General features: G+C 58.6%; 1 protein-coding gene across 2 annotated transcripts; it reads right to left on the minus strand.

Annotated features, from left to right (window-relative positions):
• Window positions 1-1,401: 1,401 nt before the first annotated feature.
• Window positions 1,402-24,046, minus strand: STXBP1 (syntaxin binding protein 1). Of its 2 annotated transcripts, XM_021548098.2 has the most exons (20): window positions 23,902-24,046; window positions 13,168-13,217; window positions 12,873-12,954; window positions 11,807-11,883; window positions 11,567-11,645; window positions 11,369-11,472; window positions 10,523-10,671; window positions 10,118-10,202; window positions 9,824-9,954; window positions 9,048-9,155; window positions 8,871-8,931; window positions 8,269-8,334; window positions 8,056-8,136; window positions 7,823-7,961; window positions 7,536-7,645; window positions 7,325-7,426; window positions 6,163-6,248; window positions 5,127-5,281; window positions 4,195-4,318; window positions 1,402-3,086 (listed from the first exon to the last, which is right to left on the minus strand). In XM_021548098.2, exons 1-19 carry the CDS (start codon window positions 23,936-23,938, stop codon window positions 4,209-4,211), a joined length of 1,812 nt encoding a protein of 603 aa, XP_021403773.1. In that variant the 5' UTR covers window positions 23,939-24,046; the 3' UTR covers window positions 1,402-3,086; window positions 4,195-4,208. The 2 variants fall into 2 exon arrangements, with proteins under 2 accessions (XP_021403773.1, XP_021403774.1); XM_021548099.3 differs by lacking the exon at window positions 4,195-4,318 and having other exon boundaries at window positions 23,902-24,045.
• Window positions 24,047-25,556: the final 1,510 nt, after the last annotated feature.

Here is a 25,556-nt window from a genome sequence, read left to right on the forward strand (position 1 = left end):
ATGCTCTGACCCCGTGTGGGTCGAGCCCCCTTGGCAGCTGTGTTTACCTCTGTGCCTGTATGGGCAGAAATCCCCGGGATCCCCTGGGATCCCCCATCCCACCCCTTCCCCACCCACAGGCCTCCTCAGGAGCCTGTGCCCTGTGCCCTTGGACTTCAACCCAGCACGATCCTCCCTGGGGAAATTTAATTTTTTTTATGGTTTTTATGTGAATTTTTTAGCTAGTAAGCAGCTAAATCACTCTTTTGAGTGTTGATTGATGATCTGTAATGTGTGTGTGTGATATATGTGTATCTATAAATGGATATATCTAGATATAGGCATATCTGTATTTAGTTATATGTCTAGATCTAGAGAGACAGCTAGAAATGGATCTGTGTATGTACAGATCTGTATCTGATTCTATAGATATATCTTTCTACAGATACATATATATAAATATTCTGGTTTGCATTTCCAGCACAGCCCTTAGGGCATTTGTGGGGTTTTTTTCTGGTCATCCCTGGATGTGGCCACCCACAGCATCAGCCAGGCTGAAAATAAAATGAAGGATTTGAGGTTTTCCCTCTGGGATCCTCAGGGAAGCTGGGCTGGTGGAGGAAAAGTCACCTGCTGAGACCAGAGCAGGTCTGTGGAGCCCCTGTTCCTCCCAGCTGGGTTTCTAAGGGGTTAATGCCTATTTTTTAGGGAAAATGATGTGGTTGGGGCAGCTTTTCCTGGGATGGGTCCAGCTAAACCCCCTGCTCCCTGTGTTTATGTGTAGGACCTACCTGAAGTGCCAGTGTCAAATGTATTTATTTATCTTTTATTTGTTGTACAAATACCCACATTTGGAGGGGGGATCAGTGAGGGACTCAGGGCTGGAGCTTTCCAAGCTCCTCCTGAGCCTGATCCTGACATAAGCCCAGCGGGGTTGGGAATGGGGCTGTCCCCTGTTCCTTTGTTGGGGTGAGAGGGCTGGGTTTGGGGGATTTTAAAGAGGTTTGGGGGATTTTAAAGAGGTTTTATTGTCTCTGGTTGCCTCTGCTCATGCCTGTGCCCCAAGCTGGAAGCTGTGACTCCCCCAGCCCAGGCAGGGCGTGATGGAAGCGTGTGGAAAGTGTGGGTAATTATCCCAAATGCAGTAGCCAGGACCAAATGATGGGTTTTTTTCCCTATCTCCTATTTTTCAACGCCCAGCAGAGCCACTGGGGTGGTATTTTGTACGAAGAAATCACCTATTTTTAAAGGAAATAAATGCAGTTGGATGACTCGTGTGCTGATTTTCCTTCCCAAAGCCACTCCTAGGGGGAGGTTTGGCATCACCACACCAGGAGCCCTCCCTTGGGGTTGGAGGGAATATTTTCCCATGCCTTTTCCCTGTTTTCCTGGCCCTGAGGGAGCAGCACAGCACGGCCCCAGTTGCACTAGGGATGGAGATCGCTTTTATTTAGTCACTCGAGTGCTTTAGTACAGAAGAACAGATATACAGAGATGATACATGTTTGTGCTTCAACACTTTCAAACATTTAGATTCCAGTAATTTCAAGGTAAACAAGTTCCAAGACAGACTAGATTATTTTTTTTAAAGTTTTCCTTTTTGATAAATTATTTTTTATATAAATAACTGTAACAGAAAAAATAATAATAATAATAATGTCCAACATACAAGATCCTGAAGCATTTGCATTGCTAAACCAAAGAGGAACAGAAACGGGCTGGGAGACCAAAGGGGAACCAACAAATATCAGTGCAATGATACAGCCTTTGCCCTAAAAATATATATTTAACTTTATGGGCAAGGAGCAGACGGGAAGAGAAGGGAAAGGGGGGGGCTAACCACCAACAAGGCAAGAAAGAGCAATTTTAGGGTAGGAAAAGGGGGGTCACAGCCTTCAGGGGGAAGAGAACAAAACCATAGACCCCAAAATATTGCAGTGCATCTAAAGGCAAGGGACAGGGGGCAATCCAGGGGCGTCAAATAAAAACCCAACTAAAATCAGAGGTTTGGGGAAATCACTATACACCAAGCTCGTAAGAACGTCACAAGACACAGTCATTAATATACACAGAGTCCAGAGGGTTTGGGGGGGGGCCTGGGGGGTTTGGAGGGCCCCAGAGGGTTTTTGGGGAGGGCCCAGAGGGTTTTTGGGGGGTCTCAGGGTGACGGCACGCTCAGAAACGCTTCACCACAGGACGACACGAGCGGAGCTGGGCACGGGCACCGAGCTCTCGTGGGGATGGATGGAGAGAGGTATCCATGGAGAGATAGCACAGATACATATATATATATATATATAAAATAGATTTTTATTTTATATATATATATTTATTTTTTTTTTTTTTTTTTTTGGAAGGAATTCCCATTGAGGGAGGCAGGGCTGTGCAAGCAGACGGGCCCCAGCTCCCAGTTTTGACCGGTTTGGTCCCTTTTCACATGGGAATTACCACGGTGTTAGGCGTCCTGGCTGCACTCCCACACCACCCCCATCCCAAATTCCCATCCAGATGTTGGCGTGCACACCTGGCAGGAGCACCCACTGCCCCAAAAGCCATGGGACAGGTGGTGCTGCCAGCCTGAGCAGTGGCTGGAGCGGTGTGGGGTGTCCATCCATCTGTCCTCCCGTCCAAACAAGACCCCAGTGAGGAGCATTCCCCAAAAAAAAAAGTGTTTTCTGTCATTTTCCCCACCATATTCAATAGCAATGGGCAGATGGTTACTCAGCAATGAGCTCCTGGGTGCTTCCCACAGCTGCAGCTACAAATATATAGAATTTTTTTTTCCTTTTTCTCTTAAACACAATGCATCCATTTTCTTAATATATATATATATATAATTTTTTTTTTTTTGGCTGTTATCCCCTCCCTGTGGATAAAATGAGATGGGGGAGGCGCTGGGAGGGGAGAAGGGGGGGTCAACACAAGAACAAGAGAGAAGCTGGGCCCACTGGGTGCAGGGTGGCACCCGGGGCCGGGCGCCCGGCGGGGACGTGGGTCGGCATCGAGTGGTGACAGCGTTTCCTTTTAACTGCTGCTCTCTTCCTCTGTTTTATTGAGTTTCTTCAGCGTGTCCAGCAGTTTCTGTGGGGTGAGGATGTGCGTGGAGCCTGTGGGAGCAGAGGAGAAGGGGTGCAAGGGGATCAGTGATGGCTCTGGGACCCGGCCGCCGTCCCCGCTGTCCCGGGTCCCCCTTACCTGGCGGCGCCGGCCCCGCGCCGCTGGAAATGCTTGCGAGGAAATGCAGCCTATGGGCACGGGGTGGGCTGTGGGGGCAGGGAGAACAGGAAAAGGACGAGGAGGAGGAACGGAGGCGAGGGATGGAGCTGGCGGGATGAGGCAAGGGCCAGGAGGTGCCGGTGCAGGGGGATTGTGGCAGTGGGGTCACTGCAGGACCCACGGGGGATGCAGGAGGCACTATGGGTGCAGGGGTGGAGATGCAGGGAACAGCCAGCGTGGAGGGACCTTCCCCAGGTCCCCCAACCTGCACGGAGCATCCTGGGGACAGAGAGGAGGCCGGGAGGGGTGGGACGGCACAAGGAGAACAAAAGGCTCTTGCCTTCGGCTGCCCCTGGCTCGGGGGGCCCCCAGCACGGTGCCAGTGGGGGTCCCACCATGCTGCCCACACCAGCTCAGCCCCACAGCCACCCTGGCCCTGCAGGAACCAGCACACGGGGGATGCTGGGGTGGCACTCACTGGTGAAACCGGCAGGAGCTGAACCCCAGAGCAGGGTCTGGGGGTCCAAAACGTCATGAGGCTCCTGCCTATCCATCAGCAAACCTGAGCTAAGTGGGATTCTAGCCCCAGGGCACCCCAGAGCTGGGGCTCCCAGCAGTGCCCAGCCCGTGGGGATGGACCAGGATGAGTGCTGGGCTCTCCACTGCTGCCCCTCTCCCCCAGCCCTGCTCCAGCCACTCCCAGGGCAGAATCCAGGAGCTCTGTCCCCCTGCCCGGCCCTGGGACACCTCCATGGGGCAGGCAGGACCCTGACCCCTCCAGCCCTGGTGAGGAGGAGCTCATGGCATGAAGGAGCTGGCCAGGGGACATGGCTGAGGGGTGATGGATGCTTTTCCACCTGGTCGGAGGAACCGCAAGCATTTTCTAATCGGAGAACCCAATGAACCCCAAAACAACAATTAAAAAAAGGAGGAACGGAAGAATCAAAGAAAACCCTTCGGGGAGGAAGAGTTTCTTTTTCATTAGTAAGCTGCCTTTACTTGGTTTCTTTGGCTCACTCCATTGCTGGAGCCTGATCCTCAAATGATACCCTAGTGGAGTCCCTGAAGTCGGGGTGCCTCAGGTCCATGAGAAATTTGGTGGGAGTGAGAATGTGAGTAGAACCTGCAGGAGAACAGAGCGGGGCTGACGGCTGCGCCGAGGCTCCCCCACCACCACCACCACCAGCAGCTGCTTCTGGGGGAGGAAGAGGAAGAGGAAGGAGGCAGGTGGAGCCCGGAGCTTCGGAGGCACATGCAGGGGATGGACCCTGGAGAGAGGTGGGATGAGATGGTGACAGGCAGGATGGAGCTGGGATGGGTGTCTGGGGCAGCAGGAGGTGATGGACACTGGGATGCTGCTCCCAAGGAGCAAAGAGATGCTGGGGACAGGCTCCACCAGGCATCAGATCAGATGGTGAAGGACACCTGCCTGTGCCCTACAAGGTGTGTATCCAAGCTGTGCTTCCCAGAGGAATTTTGGGGACCTAACGGCTCCTTGCTACCACCTGCTAGAGCATCCACTGTGTCCTCTGTGCCTGACTGACAGCTCCCCTGGGAGCAGAGATGGGAGCTGACCTGAAAAACCTGGTTCCCGTTTGCACCCCTCTTTATTTTGCACTTCTCTTCCTATAATGACCCCAAAACCGAGGAGCAATCCAAGCTGCCAAACCTCCTCCCCTCTCACCCATCCCCGCTCGGACAAAACCAGCCAGGAGACGTGAAAAAATGGAAGCAAAAACGAGGATGTTTGGAGTGACACAACCCAGATGGGGAACAGGGGAGGACACACGGGGTGCCAAGAGATGTCCGGGGAAAACCTTTCCGCAGAGTTCCAGCCCCGCAGCGTCTGGAGGCCGGAATTTGCGGGCTGGGGCGTGGGATGAGCAGCCAGCAGGACAGCAGGACGGGCCAGCCCCGGGGCCAGCACTCACCTATTAGCACCTCCCACTTGCCGCTGGCTTGTGTCACCTCGTAGGCGCAGCGCATCTCGTTCATGCTCACCCCGCCCAGGATGAAGATGATGAGGCGGGGGCCGCTCCGGTACTCGCCAGGGGCCTTGTTCTTGTGCCAGTGGCCGTAGCGGGCACTGAGGAGAGGAAGAGGAGGGTGAAGGACGGGCACCACATCTCAGTTAAATCACACCAACATTGCTGTTACAGCAGGGCAAGTCCAGCGTTCCAGCCACGAGTGCTGCTCGCTGTTACACGGAGGGAAACTGAGGCACAGGATGCCTGGAGGGAAACTGAGGCACTGTTGCGTCCAAAAGGAAAGTGAGGAATGGGATTCCTAAAGGGAAACTGAGGCAGAGGATGCCATGGGGGAAATGGAGGCATGGGATGCATGAAGGGAAGGTGAGTGCATAGGGTGTCTAAAGGGAAACTGAGGCATAGGATTCCTAAAGGAAAATGGAGGCACAAGATGTCTGGAGGGAAACTGAGGAATCAGATGCCTGAAGGGAAACTGAGGCACAGAATGTCTGGAGGGAAACTGAGGAATCGGGTGCCTGGAGGGAAACTGAGGAATGGGATTCCTAAAGGAAAATAGAGGCACAGGATGTCTGGAGGGAAACTGAGGAATGGGATGCCTGAAGGGAAACTGAGGAATGGGATGCCTGAAGGGAAGTGAAGGCACAGGACTCCTAAAGGGAAACGCAAACACAAGATATCTGTAGGGAAACTGGAGCACAGGATGCCTAAAGAAAAATGGAGATACAGGGTGCCTGAAGGGAAACTGAGACAAGGGATTCCTAAAGGGATACAGAGGCACAGGCTGTCTGGAGGGAAATTGAGACGTGGGGTGCCTCAAAGGAATGGAGACATGAAGTGCCTGAGGGGAAACTGAGGCACGAGATGCCTGAATGGCCTCCGAGCAGCTCCCAGCCCTGCTGCTGGCTGCAGCCCCTGCGGGGGTGGGATGGATGCTGCCAGTGGCCCAGGTGGGCACGGGCGGGGCAGGAGGGGCACCCACCTGACGGCAGTGGTGCTGAAGGAGGCGGAGGAGCGGGTGGAGATGTACGGGTAGTGCTTGGTGTCCAGCTTGTCATCGATGGCATCCTGAGGGCAGAGAGCCACAGGCCGGGCTCAGCCAGGCACAGCCCCGGGCCCCACAGCCCCTCTGCAGGGCTGAGCCCAGGATTCCCCTCCCGAGAGGCTCAGGAGGAGCTGAGCTGGAGGTTCCAGCCCTAGGATCCCCCTGCAGCACCAGGCACCCTCTGCCAGTGTCACTGTCACCCAGCTGAGCTGCTGCTGCCCTGGGCAGGCCCCTCTGCCCTGGGGTGAGGCTCAGGGGTGTCCTGGGGGTGAAGCCACCCTGTTTGGGGGCGGTTGTGGCAAAGGAAAACATGAGCTCTGTGCTTTTGGGACACGAGGGAGCTGCAGCCCTGCTGGTCTCAGCCAGGGCTATCCTGGTGCAGAGCTCCTGGGACAGCTCCTGAGGACACAGACACAGCTGTACAGAGCCATGCCTGTCCCCTGGCTCTGCTGGGACATGGGCAAGGCTTTGACAAGGCCATCCAACCTTGGTGGCCTTGGTGGCCATGGTGGCACATACACAACCAGTCACGTTGTTAGTGCATTTGTAATTCAGGGATGCTGGGCAAGCCTGGTTTGGGCTGTGCAGACTGAGGGGAGACCTCACTGCAGTCTAAAGTTTCTCAGGAGGGAAAAAGGAGGGGCAGGCATTTATCTCTGCCCTGGGACAGGGACAGGAGCCAGGAAGGGCTGGAGCTGGGCCAGGGCAGCTCAGGCTGGAGAGCAGGAAAGGTTCTTCCCCAGAGGTGCTGGCACTGCCCAGGCAATGGGCACGGCCCCGAGGCTGCCAGAGCTCCAGGAGCCTTTGGCCAGCGCTGCCAGGGATGCCCAGGGTGGGATTTTGGGGGGGTCTGGGCAGGGACAGGAGTTGGATTTGATGATCCTTAGCATCCCTTCCAACTCATCACACTCTGTGATTCTGTGCACCCACCTGGGGCCAGGAAAACCTCCCAAAACATCCCAACCCCAGGCAGGGAGCAGCCAGCTCAGAGAGCTGTCAGGGTCTGGGCTGGGAGCACCCAGCTGTGTGCAGGTCCCTTCCTGGGTGGCTCTGGAATTCCCTGCCCTGTCTCCCGGGCCTGTCCTGGTTGCTGGCTCACCTCCATGATGTCCTTGATGACGGGGGTCCACCGGGACAGCTGGTAGGTCTGCTCACTGATGCGCTCCTTGCGCTCCGGCTTGCTCCGGCGGCGCAGCGTGGACTGGGCAGGAGCACAGGGACACCCTGAGCCACAGCGGCACCAGGGCCACCCCCCGGGCCACCCCAGGGCTGCCAGAGCACAGGGGCAGGGCAGGGAGCAGGAAACTCACGTCTGTGATGATGGGCACCCCGAGGTGGGCCATGTTGGTGATGATCTCGCTGTCCTCTGCCGGGATCTGAGCGTGCTGGATCAGCTTGTTCAGGTTCTCCTCAGTGATTCCTGGGGATGCCACAGGGGGTGTTCTCAGGAATGTCTCACCGAGGGGACACAGCCCCTCTGCTGCCACCTTAGGACACTCAGCCTGCTCAGGGAGGCAGGGCTGGGTTTTGCCAGCGGGATTGTCCTGGCCAAACCTGGATCTGCCTGCCCACACCCCTGCCCAGGCGTGCTCCTCACCGTTCTTCAGGAAGATGTAGAGCAAGATGATGCGGATCTTGTCATAGGTGCTGACGTTGCCATCCAGCAGGATGGGGACAATGGCCCTCATGGGGTCCTTGATCTTCTCGCCTTCAGCATCGGTGCCCATGGCCAGGTCCTGCAGGGAACACGTGCTCAGCACCAACCCATGCTGGGAGGGTGGAGCTGCAGCACCCCGTGCTCCTGTGGCAACGAGGGGAGTTGTTTGGTACCTGCTCAACTCGGCACAGCTTGTCCACAGTGCCCTGGTAGTGCTTCATGCAGTCCTCAGCCAGGTGCAGGTGGGTGGAGTACTGGGGACACAAGAGTGGTCACCTCTGCAGGGCTGGCAGCAGCTGAGGGTCCCTGTGCCACCACCCGTGGCCAGGGGAGAGCTGCCACCTCCTGCTCCCGGGTCACTGAACACACAATGTCCCCTCCTTTACCTTGCTGAGCTCCTTCTGGTACTGTGGCATCTTCTTCAGCATCTGGGACAGGTCCCTCATGGTGGTCTGTGAGGGAAGGGGACATGGTCACTCACCCTCAGGGACCTGAGGGCCACCAGCAGAGAGGGGATGACCCTGCCAAGGACTTCTGTCCCCACGTGAGCCCCCGTGGGGGTTTGGTGACACCTGGTGTGTCACTGCCAGGTCTCCTCCTCTGTAGCTGAGAGGCAGGACGGGTGTGCAGCAGGATCTCCTTCTGGGAGCCTCGTGTGCCTGGCTGGGGCTCAGATGGTCCTTTCAGCTCCTGGCCACCTTTACAGCCACCAGGGTCCCCTCACTGCCACCAACTCAGGGACTGGGGCCAGAGCAGCTGCTGAGGAGGTGCACGGACCCTGTGCTGGGGGCAGACTGATCCTGGCTGCAGAGCTCTCCCACAGCACCCCGTTTTCCAGCCCCAGGGGTAGGGCTGGCACCCCACAGCCATCCCCCCCCCACCAGGAACCTGACCACCCTTCTTCCTTGGCACAGTGTCCCCAGGAGACCCCACCACGTGCCAACCCCTGGCTGAGCCCATCCCCAGCTCGGTGGGTGCATCAGGTCACCTTGTCACCCGTGTTCATCCTCTTGCTGGAAGAAAACTCCTTCAGGGACCGGGTCACCTCCCTGGAGAGAGGAGGAGGGTAGAGCTGTGAGCGGGGAGGGGACACTCCCAGCGGGCTGGGTGGCAATGCCAAGCCAGTGTCCCAGCCAGCCTGCAGACCAGCCCCAGGGCCACTCACTGGGACACCTCGGCGATGTGTTTGTGGCGCAGGGTGACCCACAGGTCGTCGTCCTCGTCCAGGAGAACCTCCTTGATCCGGGCCTCCCCAATGCCACTGGTCTCGTACCTGGGGAGAGGGGAGGGATGTAGGTCTCGGATTCAAAGAGAGAAAAGGAAAGTTTCTAACCAGGCAGAAGCCTGGAAATTTGTTGGGAAAGAATGTAAATAAGGTTTTTTATCTCTGTTGTTGTTCAGGTTGTTTATAGTTGAGTTCTACCACTGTGCATCATGCACTGTACACCAGTAGTGTCAGTTATTTTTACTTCAGGACCAACAGAATTGGCTTAGCCAAAACTCTGTATGAAGAGCAATGCATTTTGAAATAAAACAGAGTTTGACTCTCTCAGCCTTCTGACTCAGCCTCTTCATTCCCGTCCTGCCTCAACAGCGTCAGAGGGATGTCACAGGGGAGATGGGGCTGAAGGCACACACAGCCCCTCACTGCTGGGGTTAGGGAGCTGGGGGGACATGAGGGCTCTTCTTGGCTGTGCCCAAAGTGATTTCAGCTGGGATTCACCTTTTCTCTTCTCTTCTCGAACCCCTTCAACTCCTCAGTGTTGGGAAGGGGCTGAGGGCTGAAGGCTGGGAAAGCTCTTTCAGTCCCAGTCACTGCCTGAGTGCAGCACTGGTGTCTCCCGGTGGAGGCCTTGTGATGGCTGGAGGGATGCTGAGCTCCCAGCTGCTGCTCTAGGACTGGCCTCAGGGTGTCACGGGGGGCTGTCACACTGCACTCACTTGTAGACATCGTTCTCGATGGGCAGCAGGTCGTAGCTCATGGCCTGGAAGGTCAGCTCGTGCAGCACCGGGGACGCGGGGTCGAAGCCACGGTCCAGGATCAGCAGCTGGGAGCGAGCCTTGTCCGGGCCCTGCGGGCACAGCAGAGCCATCAGCACTGGGCTGGGGGCTCCCTCAGCCCCACGGCTGCCATGGGGTCCCCACCAGGCTCTGCGGCTGCCACGGGGCAGGGCTGGACTGCAGGAGTGAAGCAGCACCCGCAGCACCCTCCCCTGCACCACCAGCCCCACTCACCTCGCCCATGGTGGGGTCATCGGCCTTGTAGGCGTCCAGCTTGTCCTGGATGAGCTGTGCCAGCATGGCATTGTCCTTGTAATCCCTGGGGGAGGCAGGGGGACAGGTCAGCCCCACAGAGCACGGCATGGGGACGAGATGTTGGTTTGCCTGTGCAACACCCTTGGCTCATGGGAGAGCAAGGCCCCGAGCAGGTTTTGCTGCCCACTCCCACCTCTCCTCAACGAGCTCCACTCTGCCTTGGTGCCACTCAGATTTCAGACTTCCAACCCCCCCCCGCCAGCTCCCCAGCTCGAGTCTGAGCCTGGTCACACTGAGCATGGCTGTCTGTCCATGCCACCCCACGCTCTGACCAGCGCTGGGCACAGCAGCCCCATCCCTGCCCCAGATCCCCGCTGGCCTTACCCGCGGTACCGCACGGCTGGGTACTCCTTCAGGGTGGCACAGAGCGTGGCAATCTGCTCTGCCAGGCGCTCCAGGATCGGGTTCTTCATCTGGGCCTTGTGTGGGCTGTAAAAGCTTTGGAAGGAGTCGGCCGAATCCAGAGAATAGACCTGGGGGTGCAGAGGCAGGGAGGTCACAGGGGATGTCTGCAGGAGAGCTGCCCCAGCCCAGCTGGGTTTGGAAACCAGATTCATGCCCAGATGCACCCAGCCAAGCCTAGAACCAGGCAGCTGGAGCTCAGCTGGATGCTCAGGGCATCCCTCAGAACTTCCAGCTCCCAGGAGCAGCGCCAGCTCCGTGGTAGGATCCCTATCCATGTGTCCTTCCCAGCTGAGCAGAGGAGGCAGAACACCCTTGCCCTCAGCAGTCACCTGCTCCCAGACAGGGAAACAGAGACCTGGGGACAAGCAGAAACACACTGTTCCCCAGCTGTGCCCCCAGTGAGGATGCCAAGAGGCCACTCCCTAAGAATGCTGAGCATTGAAGGGTTAATGTCACCCAGCAGGTCTGGCACCACCTGCCCCCTGGTCCCTTTGTCCCCAGCAGGGGCAGATGGCCCAGGGCCAGCTCCCTGGTGTCCTTGGCTGGTGGCAGAGCTGGCCAGCACAGCTGTGGGCACGGGGCCAAGGCACAGCACCCGCTAAATCCCCCGCGGGATCAGCCCGGGAAGTCATCTGAGGAGACAGGGAGCAGAGCAAGGAGGCAGCTGGGGGTGCAAGGCTCTCACACAAACCCTGGTGGGCTGCAAAGGGACCTGCAACACCCCCTGGCTGCCCCACACCCTGTCCCAGCCCAGCCCAGGCTCACCTGGGACTCCGAAGGGAGGAAGGCAATGTTGATCTCCGTCAGGGTTTTGATGACCTTGGCAGCCCGGGATTTCACCAGCTCGTTGAAGAGGGCATCAGGACAGGCTGTGGGGGGAGGAGGAGGGTGGTGCTCAGCATCTCTCCATCCCTCCCCACCTGCGGGCACAGTTTCAGTGACTGTCCCCGCTCAGGTACTCACAGTCAGTGAAGAAGACGTGGGCAGCTCTGTACTTGGAGGTGGGGGGATCCTTGAAGTCGTTGATGAGGGAGTGGATGGACTGGAAGAGAGAGGGGGCAGCTGGGCTGGGCAGGATGGCACTGTGAGCCTCCCTCCTGCTCAGGGCGAGCTCTGCACCTCCACCCCACCACCCTGCTGGCACCACCGGAGCCAGGATGCTTCCCATGGCAGCACCTGAGCCCTGTGCCCTCATGCACTCACCTTCTCGGAGGGGGTGATGAGATACACGGCCTCCAGGCTGGGCAGCGGCTCCCGGCGCTTGTTGATGTCTTCCACAACTTGGGGGGAAAACAGGGACCATGGCAGGGAGGGCTGTGGGCAGGGCACTCAGCCACGCTGGGCTGGTGGACACCCCGTGGTGGCTGGACATCCCATGGCCATTGGATACCCCATGGCCATTGGATACCCCATGGCCATTGGACATCCCATGGCCATTGGATACCCCATGGCCATTGGACATCCCATGGCCATTGGATACCCCATGGCCATTGGACATCCCATGGCCATTGGACATCCCATGGCCACTGGATACCCCATGGCCGTTGGACATCCCATGGCCATTGGACATCCCATGGCCATTGGACATCCCATGGCCATTGGATACCCCATGGCCATTGGACATCCCATGGCCATTGGATACCCCATGGCCATTGGACATCCCATGGCAGCACCTCCATATCCAAAACACCCCCAGCCACTCGTCCCTGCCCACCCAGGAGCTGGGGCACCCCTGCCCACCCCATCCCAGCTCCCGGGTCCCGGCTGGAGCTGTGGGTGTGGGCACCTGGCCAGGTCCCAGAGGCCATGGATCTGTCTTTGCTGCTGTTCCCTTGGTTTATCCCCACATCCCCCTCCAGCTGAGCAAGAAGCTCGGCTGTCCCAGAGAAAACCCCACTATCCCAATGCCTCCCAGGATCCAGCCTGGCATTTCCTTCTCCTTCCCAAGCGTTGCAGGGAACTATTTAATTCTCAGGCTGATAAAAACCAACCCCTGGTCCTCTCCTGGAGCTGAAGGACTGCCAGGACACAAAGTTCTGCTGCTGCAGCCCCAGCAGGCAAGGAGGGCCCTGGGGAACTCCAGCCTGGCACCAGGAGCCGTCCATGGGCAGAGGGAGGAGGAGTGGCTCCATCCCAAGTGGGATAGGGCTGGGTGGGGGCTGTGCCAACCACCCTGTGCCAGCCTGGAGATGCCTTTGCGGGTGTCCTGGAGCAAAGGGAGATTTGGCCCTTCCCGCAGGGAAGGTGGAGGCAGGGAGGGGGAACTCACTGGTGATGCCCTCTGTCATGATGTCGGTCATCTTGCAGCAGGACGAGAGCATGCGCATGCTCAGCTGGTCCACCACCAGCACCTGGGGGCAAGTGAGCACCCGTGAGCACCCCAGGAGCACCCAGGAGCACCCCAGGAGCACCCATGAGCACCGCAGGAGCACCCCAGGAGCACCCATGAGCACCGCAGGAGCACCCATGAGCACCCTGTGAGCTGGGGGCACAGCAGGACCTTCCCCACCCTGCCCCCTTCCCTGCTCCCTCCCCTCCTGGCCCTCCCTGGCTTTGGGGCTCACCTTCCATTCCCCCTTCTTCTTCACCTTCCGGATCACATCGTGCATGATCTCTGCAAGAAAGGAGGTGAGGGCAATGGTGAGAGCCCAGTGCACCTCCTGCAGCACCAGGGCCTGCTGGCAGCAGCAGGGCTGCACTGGGGCTGCAGTGGTGCTGCACCAAACCCTCACCACGTGCAGGGTCACGCTGAGCCCCACGCACCCTGTGCCTTAACTGGGGATGAAGGAGAAGATGGGGGTGGTTTTGGGGTACCCAGGGAGGGGTGGTCACCCCCAGCCCTGTTTTCCTCTTGTGCTTGGCACTCACAGACAGAGCCCAGGCTGGCTGGGGGGTCCCTCTGGGGAGCCTGGGGCTGCCCCACGGGGTTCAGCCCTAATCCAAAGTGCTGGGACAACAACAGCAGCTTAAGAGCTCCTTTTAGAAACAAGAATCAAGCAGCCTGAGCCTGTTCCTTGTAATCCCTCACAATCCCATTTTACCTCCCGTGGCTGCTGGCTTATGCAACCAGGCAGGACAGCAGCACCCAGGAGCACCCACCCCAAATCCCCTGCTCCTGCTCCTGCCCCAGGCCAGCTCCCTGGGAGATGCAGCTCAGGGACATGAGAAGGTGGCAGTGGGACAACCTTTGGGGTGGGGTTGCAGGAAAAGGAGTTCAAGCCTTGCCCTGCTGCCAGTGCTGCCCAAACATCTGTTTTGGGGGAGAGAGGTGCCCCCCAAACCCTAAAATCCCCTCTGAGCCTGGTGTGCGTCCCACTGTCCCTCAGAGCTGAGCCTGAGGAAAGGAGTCTGTGCCAAGTCTCACACAGCATTTTTCCCTGGATTTCACCCCTGCAGGGTTTTGCTCTGAGCCCCTGGTCCCAGGGAGAGGGATGGAAATGCCCAGTGAAAAGCCAGTTAAGGAATGTCTCTAAATTAGAAAGCAGAGGTGTGAGGATGTCACCCCTCAGCCCTGGGAGCCTTCCCTGTGGGTCAGCCCAAGGGTGCTGGTTCCCTGGGTAAAGCCCAGCAGGGTCCAGAGCTGGCACTGGTGCCAACAGGGATAAAACAGGAGCCTCTGAGTGCTGCTGTGTGTCTGTCCTGCTGCAAAACCTGGAGAAAACCTGGAAAAAACATTCCTACCACTGCACATCCATCACCTTTCCTGCCTAAAGGCGCCTTTAATAAATAAATGGATAAATAATTTAATTAATTAATTAATTAATCTGGCTGCAGGGAGCCCCAGGAGGACACTGGCCTTGCCCTCAGTGTCCTGCTTGCCCTTGGTCACATCCTTTGGCCTCTCCATGGGGAGAGCAGGGCAGCTCCGGGCTGGGAAGAGGGATGGAGGGCACCTGGGTACCTGAACTGGGCAGGCAAAGCTGCTGCCTGTGCCCACGGGTGCTGCCCACCTGCACCCACCAAGTGCAGCAGGAATCATCCTCTGTGGGCAGGAGCTGGCAGCAAGGGCTGCCCGTGCATGCCAGTGCTGCTCCCTGCTCCTGCACTGACAGCTGGGGAGGAGCTGTGCCAGCATCCCTGCTCCTCCTGCCATCACTACTTGGCTCCTGCCCCAGGGTGAGGATGCAGCAACAACAGCACTGTCTGCAGGGCAGCACCGAGCTCCATCCTATCCCATGGATTCCATCCCATCCCATCGATTCCATCCCCATCCCAATCCCATCCCACCCAATCCCATCCCATCCACATCCCATCCACATCCCATCCCATAGGCTCCATCCCATCCCATGGATTCCATCCCATCCCATCGATTCCATCCCCATCCCAATCCCATCCCACCCAATCCCATCCCATCCACATCCCATCCCATCCCATAGGCTCCATCCCATCCCATGGATTCCATCCCATCCCATCGATTCCATCCCATCCCATTGATTCCATCCCTATCCCATGGATTCCATCCCCATCCCAATCCCAATCCCATCCCACAGGCTCCATCCCATCCCACCCCACCCTATCCCATCCCATCAGCTCCATCCTCACCCCATCCCACCCTACAGGCTTCATCATCCCATCCCATGGGCTCTATCCTCATCCCACCCCCCAGGCTCCATGATCCCACCCCACAGGCTCCATGATCCCACCCCATCCCACAGGCTCCATTATCCCACCCCATAGGCTCTATCCTCATCCCATTCCACAGGCTCCATGATCCCATCCCACCCCACAGGTTCCATGATCCCATCCCATCCTCCAGGCTCCATGATCCCATCCTACAGGGTCCATGATCCCACCCCACAGGCTCCATGATCCCATCCCACCCCACAGGCTCCATCCCAGTAAAGCACAGGGGCCATGGTGGGGCACCACGGTCAGCAAAAAGCAGCAGCCAGGAGGAATTCCTGCCCCTGCAATGAAAATCTGGCTGGGGAAGGAAGGACAGGGAAGGAAGGACAGGAGGAGGCTGGCAAGAGCATCCTGTGGCCCAGGGCATGGTGTTCCCGTGGGGAAAGTGGGCCCAAGGGCATGAGATCCCAAAAAGGGCTCCCAAATTGCTGCCTCAGCCCCCCCGAGCGTGTCCTCGCTGCGGCAGCAGCTGCAGGGGACACTGTGGCTCTGTGGGAACGCCGTGTCCCTCCTGCACAGGGATGGCTCGGGCTGGAGGGAGGGTGCCTGGAGGGGAGGGAGCATCTGCCTGGCTGCAGAAAGTGCTGTCACATCCCCAGCCCGACCCCAGAACCAAGGTGGGCCTCTCGCAGCAGGAACTGGGCACTTCAAAGGGTAATTTCTGTGAGCTTTGTAGGTTTAGGGTGTCAATCCCTAAATTCCTGCACCCTAAGCACTGTCATTCCCTACACTGATGTCCTCTCCTGCCCTGACTATGGGTCTGACTCCAAATTTTGGCTCTTCCACAGCTGCCAGAGCCAGCTCAGAGCCCAGGCAGGGTCAGGGAAGATCCACAGAGATCTCCAGGGTCCTGCCAAAGGGCACAAACCTGAGCAGAGCTGGAGACTGGTGTCACATTCAGGGGGATGTGGCCATGAACCTCCCCTCCTGGTGTCCCTGCAGCAGCCACTAAACCCCAGCTGAGGGAAGAAAGCTCTGGACTCCCAGGGGAAATGAGAGTCCTGAGGTCCCAAGGTCCTCAAGTCACGCCCAGCCCCCTCCCAGAAGTGGTGCTCCCTCACTCCACATCAGCAGGCCAGATGTTGCTGTCCATGCCCTCAAACATCTGGCCAGAGAGAGTTTTTAGGATCTAACATCAGTTGGTGATGCTCACAGACAAGTTTTTCATCTTGGAGATAAAACCAGGTTTCAGGGGCGGAAAAAAAAATCAGTATGAGCATCTCATCCAGTGCCTCCCACACTTGGCTTGTGTGGACCTACCACGCCACATCTGTTTCATCAGGCTGGAAGAATTTTAATGACAATTTCTCCCAAGAACAGGGAATCCAGACAGCTCTGGATCCTCCTCCAGCATCAGAGCCCATGAGCAGTATGGCCCTAAAAGTGCCACCAGGCCAGTGTCATGTTGGAGACCCAGCCCAGCACCCGCAGCCAGGTTCTTCTCAGGTGACACATGGCATGGACGTGACCCCTCCATCATTTCCAAGCAGGTGACACGCTGGCCTAGTAGGACTTGAGCCCATCCATCCCTCCAAGAGGCTTATCCCACGTTATTACACCCTGGCCTTCCCCCAGGCAGGGACACAGAGCCAGCCCCACGGTCCCTCTGGAGCTGGGGAAGGAGGAAGCATCCCTGCCACACCAACAAAGCTCTGTCCCCAAGGGATGCACCCATTTTGGGGTTCCCCAAGAGATGGACACGTTTAGGGGTTCCCCAAGAGATGAACCCTTTTTTATGATGCCTGAAGAGATTGACCCTTTTTGGGGTTCCCCAAAGAATGGACCTTTTTTGGGGTTCTTCAAGAGATGAACCCATTTTGGGGTTCCCTAAGGGATGAACCAATTTTGGGGCTCCTCAAGAGATGAAACCATTTTGGTGTTCCCCACGAGATGGACCATTTTTGGGGTTCCCCAAAAAATTGACCCATTTTGGGATGCCCCAAGAGATGAACCCTTTTTATGATGCCCCAAGGTACAGACCCTTTTTGGGGTTCCCCAAGAGATGAACCCATTTTGGGATGCCCCAAGAAATGGACCCATTTTGGAATTCTCCAAGAGACAGACCCTTTTTATGATGCCCCAAGAGATGGACCCATTTTGGGATGCCCCATGACACAAACCATTTTGGAGTTCCACAAAAAATGGACCCATTTTGGGGTGCCCCAAGAGATGGACCCATTTTGGAATTCTCCGAGACAGACCCTTTTTATGATGCCCCAAGAGATGGACCTATTTGGGGGTTCCCCAAGAGATGGATCCATTTTGGGGCTCCTCAAGAAATGGACCCCATTTTGGGATTCTCCAAGAGATGAACCTTTTTTATGATGGCCCAAGAGATGAACCCATTTTGGGGTTCCCCAAGAGATGGACCCTTTTTTGGGCTCCTCAAGCCCATTATCCTGCTCCAGAACAAGGCTGGAAGCTGATGAGCAGCCCTGACCTCCCCTGGTGGACGTGCTAAAGCCTTGTCCTGGCCACCACCCCACGCTGGCCACCAGGCTGGGGATGCAGCAGGGACACTCCAGCTGCAGTGCTGACCCCAGTGCCAGCAGCCATGGCCAAGCCCTTCCCTCCTGGAGATTCCTGTGCTCAGAAATGCCCCTTCCACATCCTGGTGGCCTGAAGTGGCTCAGAAGATGAAGCTGCTTTATGGATGGGCACAAATTGAGCTTTTCACTCTCCTGTGTCTCGGGATCCCAAATCCCTGGGCAGCTCCATGAGCTGGATCACAGAAATCCACGGTGAGGTTTGCTGGAGTCCCACTTCTCCTAAAAAGCTGTCAGGCTGCATCTCCCAGACGGACACGTTTGGCTTTGGGTTGGCCTGGCAACTGCATTTGTGCTGGTTCATTAACTAATTGCTCAAGCCAGTGTGAATGTTGCACTGGTCCAAGCAGCAGTGGAGCACGTCCCCACCTCCAAACAGCCCCAGGTGGGGCTCTGCAGGTGCCATCCCACATGAAACAGGCAGCACGGACCTGAGGGTGGCAGCAATAGCCCTCCACGGCCACCAGCACCACCCAGCACGTGGACATCACTGCGAGGAGACAAAGCCCAGCTGATGTTCCTCAGCACGGCTAAAAACCGTCCAAGGGCAACCCGAGTCTGGCCACTGCTGTGCCCAAAACCCAACAAGTCTCAAACACCTCCCCTTCAGCAGCCCAAGTCCTGAACACAAGTTTTTCCCACTGGATTATGCCCACCTGGAAGCCCTCAGCCTTGCTGGAGGACACATTTCTCACCCAGGAACGCAGGGATTAGTCCCAGCCATTGTGGTAACCCGTGTTTAATTCCCCTTTTCCTGTTTGCACTGCTCTCATGAAGGATACCCACATTTATCCCTGCTGGGCAAAGCCTTGGGAGAGCTGCACAGCCTAGGGAGGAGGAGGATGGAGACCTGGAGCTCTTGAACTCTGCAGAAGTTGAGTAACACAACCAGAAGTGAAAAAGGGAAATGAAATGCATGCTCACACCCATGAGCCCTCTGGGGAAACAGAGGGAAATTCAGGAGGGTGTCACTGCAGCATCAGGCACAGGGTGTCCTGCAGGGACAGCAGCTGAGCTGTGGCGATCCTTGAGGGTCCCTTCCAGCTCAGGATGTTCTGTGGTAACTCCAGACAATTTCCTTGGGTCTGAACAAGGATCTGGGAGCTGAGCAGAGTTTCCCGGTTTGGGTACAATCAATGTCCCTGCTGAAGGCACCACCCTTCACCAACACTTGTCCTCTTGCTCCAGATGTTTCCATCCCCAGCAGATGTTGTCCCTGGCTGTGGTGCTTCAGTGCCCAGAGGTGGACAGCACTCACACGGTGTCACAGCGTCCCTGAGGGGAGGGACCTCCACATTCCTACATGTGGCCACAACTTCCTGAGCTCATTCTTCACTGCCTTGAACCAAAACAGAGGAAAACACCAACAAATTGTGCTTCTTCGGTGGGAATCCAGGCTGGGCTGTCCCTCAGGGACACCAGGACAGGCTGCAGGGCAGCTGGCATGTGCCCAAGGGGTCCTTGCTGCTCCCTGCTCCAAGGCCAAACCTTCTGATGGGCTCCACAAAACGCCCTCTAGCACAGGTGCCCACAGGTGTGTGCACACTGCCGGGCTCTCTCACATCCTGGGGGATGTGGGAGCCCACAGATTAAAGCTCCTTCAGCCCTGCTCTATTTTTGCACTCTCCAGAGCCAAGCTCCTTCCCCGCACGGCGAGTTGGAGGGAGCAGCATCTGCTCCTCAGCGTGAGACCAAAAGCCCTGTGATGGTGATGATTCTCTTTGGAAAGTGTTGATTCTGTGGGAAGAAGGAAGGAATCTCTTCTGGGACACCTTTTCCAAGAGGTGCAGAGGAATCAGACACAGACCTTACTTTTTCCTTTTTTTTTTCTAAAAGGAAAGAGACGAAATCCTCTCCATTGGTGGCTTTTTTAGCCTTCTTGCACATGCAGACACTGGTGAGAGGATGCAGTGCTGCCAAACTGAGGTTTGTCACTCTTGGTCACCTTCCATGGTCACATATGGGCAGGAGTTTCTCAGCCCCTGCTGCAGACTGTGGTCTGGAGACTGAAATTGTTCTGCAATGCCTGAGATGGTGAACGCTGAATTTTACAACGGTTTTTTCAAGCTTTTCCAACTTCAAGCCAACAGCGGAGGTGAGACACAGCCTGGTGACAGAGCCACAGCCCAGCTGTGCCCATTCCTGCACCCACACACCAGGCTGGTGGCACCACGGGGGCTCCTGGGACGCGGGGATTGGGAGGATGGGCTGCTCAGGGAGCCACTGGGTTCAGGGTCTGCTCCCACCCCTGCTGGGGACAGGGGGCAGAGAGCTCCTGCTCCTCACCCACCCACTTCTGCAGCAGGCTGAGGTCACAGCTGAGCCCTGTGCAGGCAGGAGGATGCCATGGGCACCCCTCCAATGGTCCCCATGCCCTTCGCTGCTCCTCTTCCTCTCTGCCTGGCACAGCCCTCGCCAAGCCTAGCACGGGCAGCACACCAGCCACGTCCCCTGGGCACTGAGACAAGCTCAGAACATCCTCCAGGAGCACATCTGACCCTCCAGGGCTCCCTGTGCCCAGCAGGGGCTGGTGGCAGTGCAAGGTGCCCCAAACAGCCGGGCTGAGGCAGGTACCAGCAGGTGCCCAGGCCGTGCCCCGGGCTGGCAGCTGCCCCAGCCCTGCCCTTGCAGGTGCAGCACAACCCAAGCCCGAGTCCCTGAGTCATGCCCAGGCAGGGGTGGGCCCTGGAGAGGCCCAGCTGGGGACACGGAGTGACACTGGGCAGTGTCAGACCGTGTCCAGGCAGGATTTGGCCGTGGGGCTCCTGGGCATGGCCTGGCAGGAGGCAGCGGGCACGGGTCAGCTCTGGGGGAGGCAGTGCAGGCCAGGCTGCTCCGGGGGAGGATCACCTGCTGGCCTGGGGCAAAGGTGTTTTCCTGCTGTCTCTGCAAGGTGCTTCCTTATCCCAGGGCTCCTCCGCCTCTCCCGCCCGCCCGCGACAGCGCCAGCAGCAAAAGGAAGCCTTTGGGGAGGCTGAAGGGGTGCAGGGTTTTTGGATCTGCCATGGAATCACATCCACATGCTCCAGCTGCATGTCCTGCTGTCCTGTGCCAGCCCAGCGTGGTGGCTGCACAGGTGTCACCCCTGCAGCAGGGCCCGTCTCTCCTGGCTGCTGACAGTTCAGTGAAGTAAAACCAGCCTCCTCCTCCTCCTCCCCACTGCAGGCTGCTGCAGGAGAGCCACCACTGCGCTGGGCAGGGGAAGCTCAGGGAAGGTGGCCCTGAGAAGATCCAAGGGGCAGAGAGGATGGTGTCCGTGCAGCTGGGGGTCAGGTGAACATTTGGGGATGGTGTCCATGCAGCTGGGGGTCAGGTGAACATCTGGTGATGATGTCTGAGCAGCTGGGGGTCAGGTGAACATTTGGGGGTGATGTCCATGCAGCTGGGGGTCAGGTGAACATTTGGGGATGGTGTCCATGCAGCTGGGGGTCAGGTAAGCATTTGGGGATGGTGTCCATGCAGCTGGGGGTCAGGTGAACATTTGGGGATGGTGTCCATGCAGCTGGGGGTCAGGTGAACATTTGGGGGTGATGTCCATGCAGCTGGGGGTCAGGTAAGCATTTGGGGATGGTGTCCATGCAGCTGGGGGTCAGGTGAACATCTGGTGATGATGTCTGAGCAGCTGGGGGTCAGGTGAACATTTGGGGATGGTGTCCATGCATTTGGGAGTCAGGTGAAGATTTAGGGATGGTGTCCATGCAGCTGGGGGTCAGGTGAACATTTGGGGATGGGTATCCTCAGAGCTGCCACTCTCAGGTGAGATTTTCCCAACCAGCTCCAGGGCAGAGGGGGCAGCTCTCCCTGGGAAGGGGCAGACACAGCAGGAGGACCTGGTCCTCAGGCATCACCTCTGGGGACAAGCACACTCAGCTCCAACCCTGTCCACAAAACAGCAAGTCCAGGACGATGCAGTCACCATACCTGGACACCTCGGGAAGGCACAGAGACAGCCCCCAGCACACTCCCACAGCTCTGGGGGTGACTATCTGCTTCTGCCCTTCTCCTCCTGCAGCTCTGGCCCACTTCTCCCCCTGTCCACCGCCTGCCACCTCTTCAGAGGCCTCCAAACCCCGTCTTGTTATGGCACCAGCTGGTCAGAGGAATAATCCGGGTCTGGAGGGAAGCCAGGGCACAATGCAGCTCGGGAGGGGGGGCTGGCGGAGTGAGCCATGGCAACACGGCAGCATCCTCCCCATCCATCCATCCATCCATCCATCCATCCATCCATCCATCCATCCATCCCTTCCTCCTGGAGAAGGGGCCCACAGCAGATGTTCTGCCTCGGGGTCAGCCCCAAGCTCGGCCCTCCTGCTCCTCAGGAGCAAACATCTCCTGCAGGAAAACCTCCGGGCAGTGCCAGGCTGGCGCAGCCCAGGAAATCTCACGCCAGCACCCAGGGACAGGGGCCTGGGGACCCTGCAGGCTGCTCCCAACTCTGGGGGAGCAGCTCCCCCTGGAACAGCCCCCCAAGACAAGCTGATGCACCGAGCCCAGGAGCACCCCGACCCTGCGGGGACCCCGGGGTGTCCCCCGGGTGCCACCCCTCGCTGCTCTGCAGCATTCTGCCCGCACAAAGCCTGCTCCCCCCTCGCAGCCACCCACGCGTCCCTGCCAGCCGGGCTCCACATTATCATTTTCCGTCGGGAATGATGTTTTTTCTTTTCGGGGGAAAAGAACCGAGCGGTTTGTCACTAAACCCTGAAGGGGAGGATTAAGTCAGATTTCCCTGATGCTGCCTGGAACCTCCGTGTGTTGTCTGTGCTCTCTCCCAGCCCAATCCGGCGCAGAGACAATGAATGAAAATAAGGGACACGCAGTGGCGCTGCTCTCTGTCCCCTTCTCCAGCGAGGGCACCGCATCTGGCCCTGCCAGGGGGTCCGAGCCCCCCATCCCCGCGGGGATGGGGGATGCTGCGACATCCGTGGGGATCCCCCCGTGTTCCCCCCCTCGCCATCACCACCCACCCCATCACACCACCGGCCCCGGCCGCGCCATCCGCAGCGGCCGCGGGAGGGCGGGGATGGCCCCGGGCACGGCCGGCACGCCAAAAACAGCCCCCAAAACCATCGAAAACCCCCCCAAAAAAACCACCAAGATCCGGCCGCGGCCGGCCACGGTGCCACGGAAATAAACCCTGCGAGAGGCGGGGAGGAGGAGGAGGAGGAAGGCTCATGGCTGCGGGGGGAAGTTCCCACCGGTTCCTGCCCTTTCGTTTTCTTTATTTTCTTTTTTTTTTTTTTTTTTTCCATAATGCGGAGTTTTTTCACCTTAATTCCGCCCCTAGGAAAGAAGCGCCCCTCCTTCCTCGTCCAGCTAATTCCGCCCCTAGGAAAGAAGCGCCCCTCCTTCCTCGTCCAGCTTCGGGTGTTTTTGGAGAACAAACCCCCCCGGGAAAATATCGCCTTGCAACAGCCGGGAAGGAGGAAGCGGAGCCGGGGACGATCGCGCCGTGCCCCCGCCCGCGGCTCCCGGGAATATTCCCGGCCGGGAATAGCGAGGGGGAGCGGGACCCGGGATGCCCGGGGATGGGGGGGACACACACAGGGGCACCCCCGGATTGCGGGAGCGAAGGCACACCCGCGGAAATAATAATAATAATAATAATAATAATAATAATAATAATAATAATAATAATAATAACAACAGGAATAACAGTGCAATGAAGGCCAGCGTTTGAGCGGGATTTGCTGCAGACAAAGCGGGAGGGCCCGGCCTGGCACTGCGCTGGGGGAGGGTTTGGGGGGGTCTGCACCCCTCTGTGCCCCCCCTCGGGGCTCAGCCTCATGCTGGGGGGAGACCCCCGGGCCCTTTGGGGGGCTGGAGGCCACGGGGGAATAAAACCGAGGGGGGCTCGAACGTCTCCGTCTTCCTTGTCCCGTCCCCCCCCCCGCTTTTCCACCGTCGCCCCGTCAGCAATCCCCCCCCTCCCCGCCCGCAGCACTGCAGAAAAACCCCAAACACCCGCAAAAATCCACCAAACACAGCCCGGAAGGGCCGGCAGCCCCGACCCCGCATCGCACAAGGCCCGCGTGTCCCCACGGGGGGGTCCCCGAGGCTCCGTCCTGCGCACCGCAGCATCCCCCGCGCCCCCAGCGCCCAGAGCCCAGAGCCCAGAGCCCAGCTTACTCTCTCCCACCACAGCCTTGAGTCCGATGGGGGCCATGTCTCCGCGCCGGGGGGTGCAGGGGGGCTCCCTGGGCGCGCACGGCCGGGCGAGGCTGCGGGCGGCGGCGCAGGGATGCGGAGGGAGCAGGGGGAGGAGGAGGAGGAGGAGGAGGAAGGCCGGGGGGGTCGGGGGGCGCGGGGGGCGGCGCGCGCGCTCAGCTGACGGGGCGGGGCTCGGCCCGCGTCACCCGACACGCCCCGCCCGCAGCGCCCCCTGCCAGGCGGGGAGCGGTACTGCAGCGCCGCGGACAGGGACACGGAGGGACGGGGGACACAGGGACAGGGGGACACAGACGGACAGAGGGACACGGAGGGACAGGGGGACACAGGGATGGACGGGGGGACACAGACGGACAGAGGGACACGGATGGACAGGGGGACACAGGGACAGGGGGACACAGGGATGGACAGGGGGACAGACAGGATGGACAGAGGGACAAAGGGATGGACAGAGTGACACAGACGGACAGAGGGACACGGATGGACAGGGGGACACAGGGACGGGGGACACAGGAACAGGGGGACACAGGGATGGACAGGGGGACATGGATGGACAGAGGGACACGGAGGGACAGGGGGACACAGGGACAGGGGGACACAGGGATGGACAGGAGGACACAGGGATGGACAGAGGGACACAGAGATGGACAGGGGGACACGGACGGACAGGGGAACACAGGGATGGACAGGGGGACACGGACAGACAGGGGACACAGGGACGGACAGGGGGACACAGGGATGGACAGAGAGACACGGGGATGGACAGAGGGACACAGGGATGTACGGGGGGACACAGGGATGGACAGGGGGACACAGAGAGGGACAGAGAGACGGACAGGGGGACACAGGGATGGACAGAGAGACACAGGGATGGACAGGGGGACACAGACAGACAGGGGAACACAGGGACAGGGGGACACAGGGATGGACAGGGGGACATGGATGGACAGAGGGACACGGGGATGGACAGGGGGACACAGGGATGGACAGAGGGACACGGAGGGACAGGGGGACACGGACAGACAGGGGGACACGGGGATAGACAGGGGGACACGGAGGGACAGGGGGACACAGGGATGGACAGAGGGACATGGATGGACAGGGGGACACAAGGATGGACAGAGGGACACAGGGGGACACAGGGATGGACAGAGGAATATGGACAGACAGGGGGACACAGGGACAGACAGGGGGACAGAGGGATGGACAGGGGGACACAGGGACAGGGGGACACGGATAGACGGGGGACACAGGGACAGACAGGGGGACACGGGGATGGACAGAGGGAGACAGGGATGGATGGGGGGACACAGGGATGGACAGGGGGACACGGACGGGCAGGGGGAAACAGGGATGGACAGGGGGACACAGGGATGGACAGGGGGCCACGGACAGACAGGGGGACATGGACAGACAAGGGGACACAGAGGGACAGGGGGACATGGATGGACCCTCCACAACCAGAGTCACCACGGTCACACACCCAGCATGCCCTACAACTGGAATTAACACTGGCACACCCTCAGCAGCCCCCCACATCTGAAATCACCCCTGCACCCAGCATCACCAACAGGCCCCCAGCATCACCCACAGACCCCCAGCATCACCCACACACC

The sequence above is a fragment of the Lonchura striata genome, chromosome 22, assembly GCF_046129695.1.
Source record: "Lonchura striata isolate bLonStr1 chromosome 22, bLonStr1.mat, whole genome shotgun sequence".
NCBI classification, from domain to species: domain Eukaryota; kingdom Metazoa; phylum Chordata; class Aves; order Passeriformes; family Estrildidae; genus Lonchura; species Lonchura striata.

What these genes read in the sequence shown, in the direction of transcription:
- STXBP1 (XM_021548098.2), bottom strand. Translation starts at nt 23,938, where the DNA reads ATGGCCCCCATCGGACTCAAGGCTGTGGTGGGAGAGA. An exon ending in CATGACAGAGGGCATCACCA is followed by an intron (nt 11,884 to 12,872) that starts GTGAGTTCCCCC and finishes TTTCCCCCCAAG; the next exon opens with TTGTGGAAGACATCAACAAG. An exon ending in TTCAGCACCACTGCCGTCAG is followed by an intron (nt 5,282 to 6,162) that starts GTGGGTGCCCCT and finishes TCCTCTCCTCAG; the next exon opens with TGCCCGCTACGGCCACTGGC.